The following is a 13654-nucleotide window of genomic DNA, read 5'->3' as shown; positions in this document are numbered from 1 at the left end:
CTTCTATCAGCTTGAATCAGTCGGCCCATTCTCCTCTGACCTCTAGCATCAACAAGGCATTTTCAGCCCACAGGACTGCCGCATACTGGATGTTTTTCCTTTTCACACCATTCTTTGTAAACCCTAGAAATGGTTGTGCGTGAAAATCCCAGTAACTGAGCAGATTGTGAAATACTCAGACCGGCCCGTCTGGCACCAACAACCATGCCACGCTCAAAATTGCTTAAATCACCTTTCTTTCCCATTCTGACATTCAGTTTGGCATTCAGGAGATTGTCTTGACCAGGACCACACCCCTAAATGCATTGAAGCAACTGCCATGTGATTGGTTGATTAGATAATTGCATTAATGAGAAATTGAACAGGTGTTCCTAATAATCCTTTAGGTGTGTGTGTGTGTGTGTGTGTGTGTGTGTGTGTGTGTGTGTGTGTGTGTGTGTGTGTGTGTGTGTGTGTATATATATCTCAAACACCCATGCATTTGTGATGCATCTCTTTAATGTTTCAGGGTGCCAAGTGGTTGCCATAGAGCATTACGATGCTGCACATTTCAAACACACACATGTTGGCGTGGTTGGTAGAAGGGGAGAGCACCACTACGCTACATTTACATGGTGAAATATTTATTTCAAAGGCCAGTCGAGCGACGGAAAGAAAGGGCGAGAGACAGAGAGGGGGAGGGAACGAGGGATAGGAGGAAGGAGGGCAGTAGCGCAGGGGGCCGTGATGTTGCTGTCTTAGATTCCTCTGTTACCAAGGAACAGTGACGGGAAGAAGAGTGTTCGTGTCAGAACGAGTCTGTTTGAGTGAAGAGCAAGGAGCTGCATGCGTGTTTGATAGACAAAGAGCGAGAGAAAGAGGGGGCAGCTTAGCTGGTGGCGGAGCAGCGTAGAGATCGGTGGCATTTGTGTGTTTGTGCATGAGCTTGCACTCTTAAATGCTTAAAGATGACTGAGGCATGAGAGAGACCAGGAGACTGCAGGGACAGAGGTAAGTTCAGAAAACGTGGGAGAGGATGAATGCAAAATTTTACTGTAACCACCTGTGCTGTTTTTGTCTGTTTTATATTTTTAGGTGCAGCAGAAATTCATCTCAATCCTGTCTGTTAAGTGAGCACTGCATCTCCTAAATTGTTTTATTTTTATCTAATATTTAACACCGTATTCTCTTGAAACACACAAATGCATAGATCTTTTGTGTTTTGAGTTGGACACTGGCCGCTGCATGCAGTGTTTTTCTGTTATGTGTCCAGTGCAGACAGATGTTTGTGCTGGAGAGATATGAAGGGATTTACAGGATCGGAGATGGAGGGAGTGGGTGATTTTACTCTCTTTTAATGGGGGATGGTGGAAGCTGTCATAACTGTATTGAGATGAATGTTTCATGGTCATATTCATAAAACAGCGGTTTTATGCGTTCCTCTCATTGTCTTGTGTTTTTACTGTGGTTTCGACAAAGCCATGCAGAAATGAGGGGAGAGAGAGTCAGTCAGACTGACAGACAGACAGATGGTGAGATGCTCAGGGGGTGACTACAGATGAATGATACAGGGAAATCAGACAGACAGCGACAGACTGTTTGACCACAGGATTCATATTTCTACTCATTGGCGACAGACTGCGTGCATGCATGCATTGGCTGATTAATACTTTATGCCATAGACTAGTATAAAAAGGTCTTTGTCAGCAGAAACTAACTGTGTACACTCATGTGAGTTTGGCTTTTCAGTTCATAGTTAAAATAGTGATATTTTTTTTAGTACATCAATTAAAAAAATCAGACACATACATACGGTGCTGTAATGCACCACCACATTGGCATTTTGTCAAATTACATACAAATCTGTCCACATAGAAAACATTGATTTCTTAATGACATGAATCACACTGAAGGCCTAGAATTTTAATGCATGGCCCGCCACTGCCTTGTAATCACCTTACAAGTCATGCAATATAGTAAAAGTGTTTTGATGTCATAAGATAGCATTGCGCAAAGAACAGGCCGAAAAGTGTTTATGAACTGATAATCTGCCATTTTCATCGTGATTATATACATATAAAACATTCTCAAAAACTAATGCAATATGAACCTGATACTTCCTTTTTGTTGAGAATGTTTTTGGAGATATTTAAAGGGTCTTGGGATCATTCAAACTGACAAAAAAAATAAATAAGGTTAAGACTGGTGCATCTATACTGTTTTTGAGATCAAGTGAAATCTTTTTTTTTTAGATTGGATATTTCATGCATGGTTTTTGTCTGCTGGTAGATATGGGTAGTGGAGCATAAATAGGATACGAGACACTGGGGAGAGGGAGGGAGAGAGGGAGAGAGAGAGAGAGAGAGAGAGAGAGAGAGAGAGAGAGAGAGAGAGAGAGGGAGAGAGAGGGAGGGGGCAAGGACGAGGCAGAACTAGGCTAATGAGATTCACACACATTCTATGTTCATGTCTGTATGATGGGGATGGATGGTAAAACTTTAACCTTTTTTTTTTCTTACTTAAACAATGAGTTACAACGTAATGTTTTTTTTAAGAGGTCAAGTCATTAACTACTATCACTTTATATAGAAGCCTCTATAGATTATGCACAAATGAGCAATGAAATGAATATCTGTGGTGTGGTATTTCATCAGGGGACAGAAGCTGTTGATTAGTCTGTTGTGTGAAATCCTCCCATGAGACCACCTAGTGCTCTGCGGAAACATCAGCCTGAGTTTTGTTTTACTGATGAGAGAGTGTAACTTGACCTTAGGGGAGGAGGGAGAGAGAAGCGCTCTTGGGTAATTCAGATGTCATAATGTTTTGGTGTATACTGTGACTTCTGGATAATTGGTGTTTATGTTTGATCAAATTCAAAAGGTTGGTAAAGAGTGACTCGGATAAGGAGAATCACTTGGGCTGTTGTTTGTTCTTGCTGCTCCCTCTGGTGGTCAATAAATTAGGAAAAAATACAAATAATAATTAATTGAGAAGCTCAAAGGGTAGATTTGTATTTGTATCTCAACAGAACATTAAGAGCCTTCTAAAAGTACAGTACATTTGTGTTTATAACTTAAACTTCATTTTCCGTTTTAGATTATTAACTGTTAAAATGAGGAATAATTATCCAATGGAAAGTTTTTGTCTCAAAGGTGTTAAAGGGGGTTAATAGAACATTCATTTGCATAAAGATTTGACTCTTTAGACTTTTGCTTATTTCAAATCATGTGTAATACAATGGTCCCAAAAAGTATTTGGACACTTATGCCACACAAAATAATAAACTACGTATTTCACATGCAGCATTGGACCAAGTGGCATATGCAAAAAGATTTCTCTGTACTTTTATTTCAGGACTTTTCTGAGCCATTTTGCAATTACTTTTGATGCAATTACGGATATGTGAAGTCAGTTCGCACAAGTGTCTTGCAGAGTCACCGCAGGTGTTGCTCATCACATATGGACATTTTTCACTAATGTTTGACAACCAGAAAGTGTTAACATACTTGTTAATTTTCAACAGTAGGCTTTTATATAGATATATATAAAGCCTACTGTGTGTGTGTATGTATGTATGTATGTATGTATGTGTGTGTATATATATATATATATATATATATATATATATATATATATATATATATATATATATATATATATATATATATATACATACACACACACACATGCATACAGATAATTAAAATGCATTACATTCTTCTGGCAGAAGAGTTAATCATTGATAATACAAAAAGCGGCTTTAGAATACAATGTTATTTACTACCATGTTACATTACATTTACATTTACATTTGTACATTTGGCAGACGCTTTTATCCAAAGCGACTTACAAAAGAGGAAAAAACATCAGCGAATCATCTTAGGGAGACAGTGGTACAAAAAGTGCCATATTACAAAGTTTCACTATCATCAGAATAGTATACAAAACAGATTTAAGTGCAACAAGAAATGCACATATATATATATATTTTTTTTTTTTTTTTTTTTTATTGACCGGTTAAGTGCTTTTGGAAAAGATGTGTTTTTAGCCGTTTTTTGAAGATAGAGAGTGAGTTAGCTTCCCGGATTGAGTTGGGAAGGTCATTCCACCACCATGGTATGATGAAACTGAAAGCCCAGGAAAGTGTTTTGGTGCCTCTTTGTTTTGGTACGACAAGGCGACGTTCCTTAGCCGACCGCAGGCTTCTGGTGGGAACGCAGCTCTGCATAAATGTTTTTAGGTATGCTGGAGCAGACCCAGTGACTGTTTTGTATGCCAGCATCAGGGCCTTGAATTTAATACGTGCATCAACCGGCAGCCAGTGGAGAGCGACAAAGAGTGGTGTAACATGTGCTCTCTTAGGCTCATTAAAGACCAGACGTGCTGCTGCATTCTGGATCATTTGGAGAGGTCTAATAGCACATGCAGGAAGGCCTGCAATGAGAGCGTTATAGTAGTCCAGTCTAGTTATGACAAGGGACTGAACGAGCAGTTGTGTGGCATGTACAGAGAGGAAGGGTCTTATCTTCCTGATATTGTAGAGTGTAAATCTACATGATCAATGTTATTGATCATAAGTCAATCATTGGCATACAGTTCACAGCAATCCATTTCACAAGAGTTGTTGTCGATCAGTTGGAGATTTATTATGTGATGGCTTGTTTAAGGACCTGTCAATCTACACCTGCGTCAGACATGCTTGTGTAGCGGCTCAGGTAAAATGTTTAGGTCACTATGTCAAGTTAAATATAGTTGAATACTTGGAACACATCTTGAGATCTCTTAGTTCGGATTTGCGCTCCATCAAATGTTTTGAACGCAAGAATGTAACGAATGTCTGTTTTGTGCTGTCTGCTTGTTTTCTTCACTGTGTAAACTGCGCATTGCTACACAGCTGAAATTTCAATTACTGCCCCCTGGAGTAAACAGGTGGTACTACAACCATGCATTTCTCAGGAATCTTCCTTATTACAATCCGGGGTGGGTGGGTGTGTGTATGTGTGTATATATATATATATATATATATATATATATATATATATATATATATATATACTGTATTATTTAATAATTTAACCCTTTAATCTCGGATGGGCCCAAGAGAATTAAAAATGGCATCTTGACCAACACAAAATAGGTATCGTTTGAAAGTTTAGAAGCTGTACTTTACAATGCATGTAGGCATTGACCAAAACTGAACATGTGCTTTGACATTTGCTGACAAATCAGAAGTGTTCCATTTTTATAGTTTATCATTTTTCACTGTACATATTATTGTAATCCATAAAAATATCAGACTCATCAAATAGATGTCATATTTCACCCTAAATTCAAAAGTTTTTTTTTTTCTTATGACAATATTATATAAAAATAATTAAGCCCAATCCTCCCAATTAATACTTTACAGACTCAACAATTTTTATTACTGAAGTCATAATGCAAGACATCTTGTAGTAAACGGCTTTGATTTCCAATTTTTGTTTTTGTTGATCTTTGGGTGAAATGTAGCCTGGAGATATTTCACTTGCCTAAGACAATACTGCATGTGTGTTTTATACAAATAACACCAATAGTATTTTTATGGTGTGTCTGTGCTTTCTCTGCTAAATTAAATGGATTATCAGAAGACTAGTGATAGTGAAAAGTCCCATCCTCTCCATTTTCTGCTTGTATTTGTGAGCAAATGGGGTCTGTTTGTAGAAGAAACTCCAAAGACCATTAATAGTCACTTAACAGTGTCCACGTTCGTGTGTTGTCTGTCTGCACGGACTGTAATCCTCACCTGTCAATTTAAACCATGGCAACTGAGCTGTAATCTGATTAGTCAGAACACTGACTGTGATCATTGCCATGTCTTTTGATTGGTCCTTTGAGGATAACCATGAATGCACAGGAAAAATGGGAAATATAGTCACTGAGCAGAGATTTAAACTGTTTTTCAACTCTTTTTATGTGTTGTAGTAAATTAAGTCACTTAAGATGGCTAAAACTTTAACCCCTTCCATGATAATGTCACATAAGCGCCTCATAAAAATGTGTGCTTTTACAAATGGTTAATATGTTAAAAAAAAGTTTATGAAAATGTATGTGCTTAATATTTAATTAAGCAAAATCATTAAGTCCCCTCCTTCCGCTACAATGTATAGTCCCTGAAATGTAAGCTATGGTTAATAGTTGGCCTTTATGGGCACTGCACCTTAATATACACAGTAGCTCTGTAAATTGGTGTTTCTCGTCATATGTCACTGTGTCATGTATTTTAGCATGACTGGAATACTGTGCTGACAAATCAGCATCCATGACTGGAAGTATCTATAAATTAGTGCTGTTACATGACATTATTTACATGACATGGTGATTAATCAAATATTAAATACTTTCTGAGAAAGTTTCCCAAATAAAGATTATTTATATAACCCTTTAAGCTCTGATGGGCCCACAAGAATTTATTACAAATTCTTACTGATACAGTTCAGAGCAGGTTGATCAGGACCAGTTACAGTGGTGCCGTGACCCGGATGGGAGTGAGTGTAACGGTAGCCAGCTGGTAGGTAGCTGTGCAGTGTAAAACTCCCTCCTCTGGCCTCAAGAGGCGCACTAGCGACTGACGCTAGAGGCTGTAGCCATTAGCCTCCTCATTAGCGCACATGCCTCCCATGCCTGAGATGCCGGTTCGCGTTCATAGCGGGTTGAGCAGGACCGGTTAAACGTAGATAACCCACATGAAGCACAATGTGTGCACAGCATCTTGCAGTCTGGCTACAAACACGTTAGCTTTACTGGATCAAACTGCCTCAGCTACCTTATTTACCTTATATAATATAGAATCAGAAAAAAAAATAATCATAATTTGGCTTTGTTTTTTTTTTGTTTTTTTTTTGTTTTTCCAGTAGTTTCTTGGGCTGAGTGTCTAAGCACTTATCTTAATCTATATCATAAAAAAACTTTGAAAAGTTTTCTTTGAAATTATACCAAATACTTGCCCCTCCTTGTTTTTTGTTTATTTTTGTCGAGTTATAAGCCTTTAATTTTGGGAGTGCCACTGAAACAGGAAATCATAAAAAATATATTCAGATTTAAATACATTGCAGATGAGTAAAGCATTAATTTGACAATACAAAAATGGCTTTAGAAGTTAATTTGTTTTATTTCCATATCATTGAAGGCTACAGTTCACAGCAATCCATTTTGCAACTGAGTTTGTCAGTCTGACTCGTTCTTGCCCTTCCATCTGTGCTATTTCTTTAATTGTTGATCTATTACATATGTCAGATTAATGCTTTTGGATCATCTTAACTTGTTTGAATGTCTTCATAAATGCTGCATTTTTAAGTTGCTGTGTTAATTTAAATGTAGTTTAAAGGGATAGTTCACCCAAAAATTTAAATTCTCTCATTTACATCCATCATTTACACACACGCAAAATATTTGTAGAAGAATTTCTCAGCTCTTTTGGTCCATACAATGAGTGAATTGGATTAAACCACTGGAGTCATATAGATTACTTCTATGCTGCCTTTATTTGCTTTTTGGAGCTTCAAAATTTTGGCACCCATTCACTTGCATTGTATGGACCTACAGAACTGAAATATTCTTCTAAAAATCTTAATTTGTGTTCAGCAGAAGAAATTAAGTCATACACATCTGGGATGGCATAAGGGTGAGTAAATTATAAAATAATTTTCATTTTTGGGTGCACTATTCCTTTAAACTTTGAAAATCATGTCTGGAGACCGCTGAATTCTGTTGTACTTTGTCCAGTTGTCAAGAATGCATCCAATGTGGCTGCGCTGCTTGCGAGGATTGTTAAAGGCGTGAGTTTGTACAGCTGGAGCTCCGCTGACTGGCCCTCGCTGATGTGATTCATAAACACATGTTACATGTACTTCAAGCTTGAATTGTACTCCAATTGTAATTGGAATAATTGCATAGCCCTACCATTTTTAAAACAGATTTATCTAGTATTAAACATAAGAATCAAGATTTACACTGATTTGTAAATTCATATAAATGGCTATTTTGAATGTTGCGGCTCAAACAGTAGCTGTGTGTCTGTCATAAATTCCACAGCTTTTTGTCACACAGCCTTATGAAAAGGTACAGTTGAAGTCAGAAGTTTACATACACCTTAGCCAAATACATTTAAACTCAGTTTTTCACAATTCCTGACATTTAATAATAGAAAACATTCCCTGTCTAAGGTCAGTATGGATCACTACTTTATTTTAAGAATGTGAAATATCAGAATAATCGTGGAGAGAATAATTTATTTCAGGTTTTATTTCTTTCATCACATTCCCAGTGGGTCAGAAGTTTACATCCACTTTGTTAGTATTTGGTAGCATTGCCTTTAAATTGTTTAACTTGGGTTAAACTTTTTGGGTAGCCTTCCAAAAGCTTCTCACAGACAGAAATGGTGTAACTGAGACAGGTTTGTAGGCCTCGATTCTTGCACATGCTTTTTCAGTTCTGCCCACAAATTTCGGATTGAGGTCAAGGCTTTGTGATTGCCACTCCAAAAAGTTATTTGTCACCATGTCCACTTGCAAACTGTAGTCTGGCTTTTTTATGGTGGTTTTGGAGCAGTGGCTTCTTCCTTGCTGAGCATCCTTTAAGGTTATGTTAATATAGGACTCATTTTACTGTGGATATAGATACTTGTCTACCTGTTTCCTCCAGCATCTTCACAAGGTCCTATGCTGTTGTTCTGGGATTGATTTGCACTTTATACACCAAACTATTTTCATCTCTAGGAGACAGAATGCGTCTCCTTCCTGAGAAGTATGATGGCTGTGTGGTCTCATTGTGTTTATACTTATGTACTATTGTTTGTACAGATTAATGTGGCACCTTCAGGCATTTGGAAATTGCTCCCAAGGATGAACCAGACCTTGTGGAGGTCCACAATTTTTTTCCTGAGGTCTTTGCTGATTTCCTCTGATTATTCGCATTATGTCAAGCAAAGATGCTCTGAGTTTGAAGGTAGACCTGTAAATACATCCACAAGCGCAAGGCCAAAAGCCTCTCAGACAGCTAATTGGCTTAAGATTTGGCATAATTTTCTGGAATTTTCCAAGCTGCTTAAAGGCACAGTAAACTTACTCTATGTAACCTTGTGACCAATGGAATTGTGATCGTCAATTAAAAGTGAAACAATCTGTCTGTAAACAATTGTTGGAAAAATTACTCGTGTCATGCACAAAGTGTAGTTTGCTAAGATGAAATCTGTGTAGTGGTTAAAAAATGACTTTTAATGACTTTAAGTGTACAGTGCAAAGGTTTTAGGCACACAAGATGTTTCACAAAAACATTTATCTTAAGATAGTTATGTATATCTTCAGCTTTAGTGTGTCAGTAGGAAATATAAATGTTAGACTCCCAAACATTACTTTTGTAAATGGAATAGATTAGAATAGAAAGAACAGGGAGCCCTGCAACAGATGGAATGTCCCCCACAGACCCCCACTGAACATCGAGTCAGTCTAGGATTAAATGAAGAGATAAAAGCAATTGAAACAGACTAAACAGATAGAAGATCTGTGGCAAATTCTCCAAGAAGCTGGGAACATCCTATCTGCCAACAACCAAGAAAAACTGTCCAGAAGTACCTAGGAGTATTTGTGCTGTTTTGAAGGCAAAAATGGTCACACCAAATATTGATTTTAGCTTTATGTTTACTGGACATTGCATGACATTAATTGATAAATGAAAACTATTCGTGACATTATTTTTGAAGACATCCTCACGATGCAATATTTTTCACCAGTGCCTTAAACTTTTGTACTGTACCGTTTTTAAACTTCTGACTTCAACTATAATAAATTAACTTCAGTGTTTGTCCACAGCCGGTCCAGCGGTGCGGTCTGCACGGCCCTGTGGTCATGTACAGCACACGAAAGACCTGGGACGTCGGCCACACCCCCTGCCTACAGGAACTCTGGAACAAAGACCTCTCATTGGACGGTAAGCACTGTCACATGGTTTGACTTAAAAACCGGTGTGGCAACATTTTTCAGAGGATCGTTTGAATGTTTGTGTGTATGAGAGGAAACTAGAGAGACCGAGATGAACGGAGTACATGTGTGTCTGCTTTCGCTGGCTCAGTCTTTGAGAGCGAGTAGCGAGGGATGAATTCTTTCTCACTGACAACAAGCAACAGAGAAAAACAATTCTGGACTGAATGGAAAACAACAAAATGTTCTCTGCCCAGGTACAGAAGGGTAAATCTCCTTAGAGACGAGGAGGGCTTGAAACAGTAGCACTATTGTATGTGTTAGTTTGAGTGTGTTCAAGAGTCCCATTCTGTTCTGCATGGGGCAATTTGACAGACCTACAAAATAGTAAGTGCCTGAACAAGGCAAAGAGAAAATCAATGAAATGTTGTTGTAGAATGGAGGATGCTGCTGTTGTGCTTTTTGCCGTGATGCTTTCTGTCTGACACTGTTTAAAGAGCGAGCGTCTCTACCTACTGTGTCGTTGTAAACTGTACTAATTTGAGGCAGCTAATCGTGTGTGTGTGTGTGTGTGTGTGCGCGTGTGTGTGTGACAGTCAGTCATTGTTTTCTTAAGGTTCAGGGCCACTACGAAATCCCGATACAGGTTAATATATCAACTGCAGAAGAATGTTATCTTGTATCTTATCAGTCTGTACTGGTTTCCATGGTGTCCAGAGGACCTTGTATGTGTTGATTAGGGGATTGGGGGAATGAGACTGAGATCAAGACAAGGCTGAGGAAGTATGTCATTAACATGCAGTTGTGTGAATGCATGAGAGCAGAGGTGTTTGTTTTAAAGAAATGGTTCACAGAAAATAAATATTGTCATAATTTACTCACCAGTATGTCTTCCAAACCTGTTAGACTTTCTTCCGTAGAAAGCAAACCGTTAATCTTTAAATTAATATACTGGTCGCTCGAGTATGGACTACTTTTATAAAAAAAAAATTATAAGCCCCAGCCCCAGTCCCTTTTTATATATATAATATGGAGGAATGGCCAGGATTTTTCAAGTTATTTAGGATTAAAATGAAATGAGGGTGAGTAAAGACACTTGAGTAAACTAATCCTTAGTTGGATTTTTTTTTTTTTTTTTTTTTAAATTGTTTTTTTTTTTTAGTTCAATGGAGTTCCTCCACAGAAATTCTCCCTAATTTGTTTGTGTGTGGGTATGCATTTCTTTAGCAAGTTCCCTGGATATCCTGATGAGTGATGGTGAGGAGGAGAGCTCCTTCCTCTCGTTACCCGACTCTGTTCTTCAGCGCCACTGTTTGACCTCTGACCTCTCAAAAACACCTAGCTCTGACCAGCAGCAGCAGCTGCTAATACAGGTATGACCCTGCCCCTTATGAATATTCCTTAAAGGGATAGATCACCTAAAAATGAAAATTCGCTCATCATTTACTCACCTTCATGCCATCCCAGATGTGTGTGACTTTCTTTCTTTAGCTGAACACCAACTAAGATTTTTTTAAATGTAGCAGCTCTGTAGGTCCATACAATGCATTTTACTATAAATCTACACTTTACCATTCTGAATGTGAAAATGGCGATTTATGGTAAAAAAAAAAAAAAAAGGACTTATTGATATGTTTCTCACCCACACAATCATATCACTTCTGGCAATATAGAATTAACTACTGAAGTTTTATGGATTACTTTAATGCTGTATTTATGTGCATTTTGGAGCTTCAGAGTTGTGGTACCCATTCACTTGCATTGTATGGACCTACAAAGCTGAAATATTCTTCTAAAAATATTTTGATAAGAGAATTTTCATTTTTGGGTGAACAATTCTGCTCGTTTTATGGTGTTTTTATTTATGAGTGTAATCCACCATCGGATTCCCTTTACTAATCTGTTTGAATGTAAATTACATTCTTAGCCACCTGCTGTGTTTTTGTAGTAAAATATTTTCATCTATCCCAGCATAATATGTAGGGAGTTGGAAGTTATTGATTGGTGGATTTTCCCCAAAAAAAGTGTTTCAAGACATTGCTCTGTTTGAGTGTCCCATTTAGCCTGACGCAGCAACATTAACTCAACAAATGGTGTGAGTTTGGGATGGAAATGTTTGATTGGCCAACCAATGGGGATATTGTTGGAGAAGTCTTTATTTTGCAAATTCCGATTGATGAATCTAGTGGCACAGAAACGATAAATCTTCACTGGCTCACTACATTTATGGAACTGGTTTCTCTGTGTATGTCTAGTGACTGTTCTTTAGCTGTGCCTGTGTGATCTCTTCTCTGCATAATTGGCTTAATAAGGGTTAATAAGACACTGCTAGGCAGCACTGCCTTTGTGTTCTGTGTTTAATCAATTGTATCAGCTTTAGAGCTTCTCAGCTGAATTGGTTGCTCAGGATTGAAGTAAATTACCCTAGGGTCTATGTGTTTCAGTGTAAAGGTTACCTCATCCGTGTGCCAATCACGTTTCAATTAGTTTGTTTATTAAATTGGCTGCTATTTGCTCATCCAATACTGCCCTGCAAAAGCAAAAGACCTTAACTCACTAGAGTGTGAAACTGAGAAAAATGACTTTAAAGTTTCTATATTGTCCAGACAAAAGTATTATAGGTAGGACTCCCAAAATTTCACAACTAGTTGCTATACTGAAGAAATGTTTGTATGCAAAAAATCTTGAGCTCAAAATTGACCTTTGACCCTTGTTTGGCAGTTACTGTACTCTGCCTTTGTATCATGTGCCAAAAATCAGGAGTCATGCAAAGGCAAAAGGCCGTAACTGACATATAATCAATATTTACTTGCTGTTCACCATACTTACATCCATTATAAGAACACCTAACCAAGGTCTAGTCATCATGGTATTTGTTTTAAATTATATAGAAGACCTTTGGTTGTTCCTATTTAGTGCTATAATGATCAGCATAGTGCGGCAACACTAACAAAGTTAAACCGTATAACAGATAAGTTACTTTGCAGTACAGTATGTACAGTATGAATAAATACAATAAATATTTTCACAATAAAGATAATTTAATTATAATTGAATACAAAGGTATATGTATTTAAATGCAAGATATAGAGTAATAAATAATTAAACATTGGACCAATACATTAGAGATTAGAGACTGCTCATTCCAAGTTTTTTACTGCCTCAAATAAAATCTTACTGAAAGCTCATTTTTTGAGATATCAACCTAAAATTTGGAACACAACTTGTCCATAGGTATATATGACAAAGCATTCTTGAAATACAACCATTTAAATTTGGATAGTGATTTTCATGTCTATGCTAAAAAAGGGGAGGGGTGACAGTTAAAGGGTTAAGGGCCACCAAACTGCTCAAGATGCTCAGTCAACGAACTTCGACTTGGATTACTACTTTTTAATTCTGAGATAATATAGACAGAGTATACCGAAAAAAGTTGGAATTACTTTTACTATTTAGGTTAGCCTACTTTGTACGGACGTTAGCGATAACCAGCTGTAAAATCTGACGTGAACACCTGCAAGAAGGAAATATGGCTCAAACACGTATGGATTGTTGTGGATACAGCAGATGACGTGCATTGCTATGGATTATATCTTCTATGGATTATATCGGATTGCATGGAAAGGTAGGATGCCTCTGTATTTAATATTTGGTTTTCAGCATCTGATGTGAGGCGAGTGTCAGCGTCAACGTTAGCGCTAATTTACGTGACACAGATTAAA

General features: G+C 37.6%; 1 protein-coding gene and 1 long non-coding RNA gene across 9 annotated transcripts in view; one reads left to right on the top strand and one right to left on the bottom strand.

Annotated features, from left to right (window-relative positions):
• LOC127661424 (uncharacterized) overlaps nucleotides 1-13654 on the bottom strand; it is a 359800-nt gene that overhangs the window by 24740 nt on the left and 321406 nt on the right. The window lies entirely within an intron of this gene.
• Nucleotides 1-13654, top strand: part of LOC127661407 (kinesin-like protein KIFC3) — a 57127-nt gene that overhangs the window by 21846 nt on the left and 21627 nt on the right. For 4 of the 8 annotated variants that reach the window (XM_052152091.1, XM_052152090.1, XM_052152088.1 and 1 more), the window contains exons 2-3: nucleotides 9825-9942; nucleotides 11160-11305. In XM_052152091.1, coding sequence (XP_052008051.1) covers nucleotides 9861-9942; nucleotides 11160-11305 — 228 coding nt within the window. In that variant the 5' untranslated portion in view covers nucleotides 9825-9860. Of the gene's footprint in view, nucleotides 1-693; nucleotides 991-9824; nucleotides 9943-10013; nucleotides 10190-11159; nucleotides 11306-13654 lie in introns of those variants that run through there. The other 4 variants (XM_052152092.1, XM_052152094.1, XM_052152096.1 and 1 more) reach the window with 4 other exon arrangements.

Source organism: Xyrauchen texanus, chromosome 21, assembly GCF_025860055.1.
Source record: "Xyrauchen texanus isolate HMW12.3.18 chromosome 21, RBS_HiC_50CHRs, whole genome shotgun sequence".
Taxonomy (NCBI): domain Eukaryota; kingdom Metazoa; phylum Chordata; class Actinopteri; order Cypriniformes; family Catostomidae; genus Xyrauchen; species Xyrauchen texanus.
The sequence above is the reverse complement of the archived record's forward strand: the minus strand, read 5'-3'. Positions and strand labels throughout refer to the sequence as shown.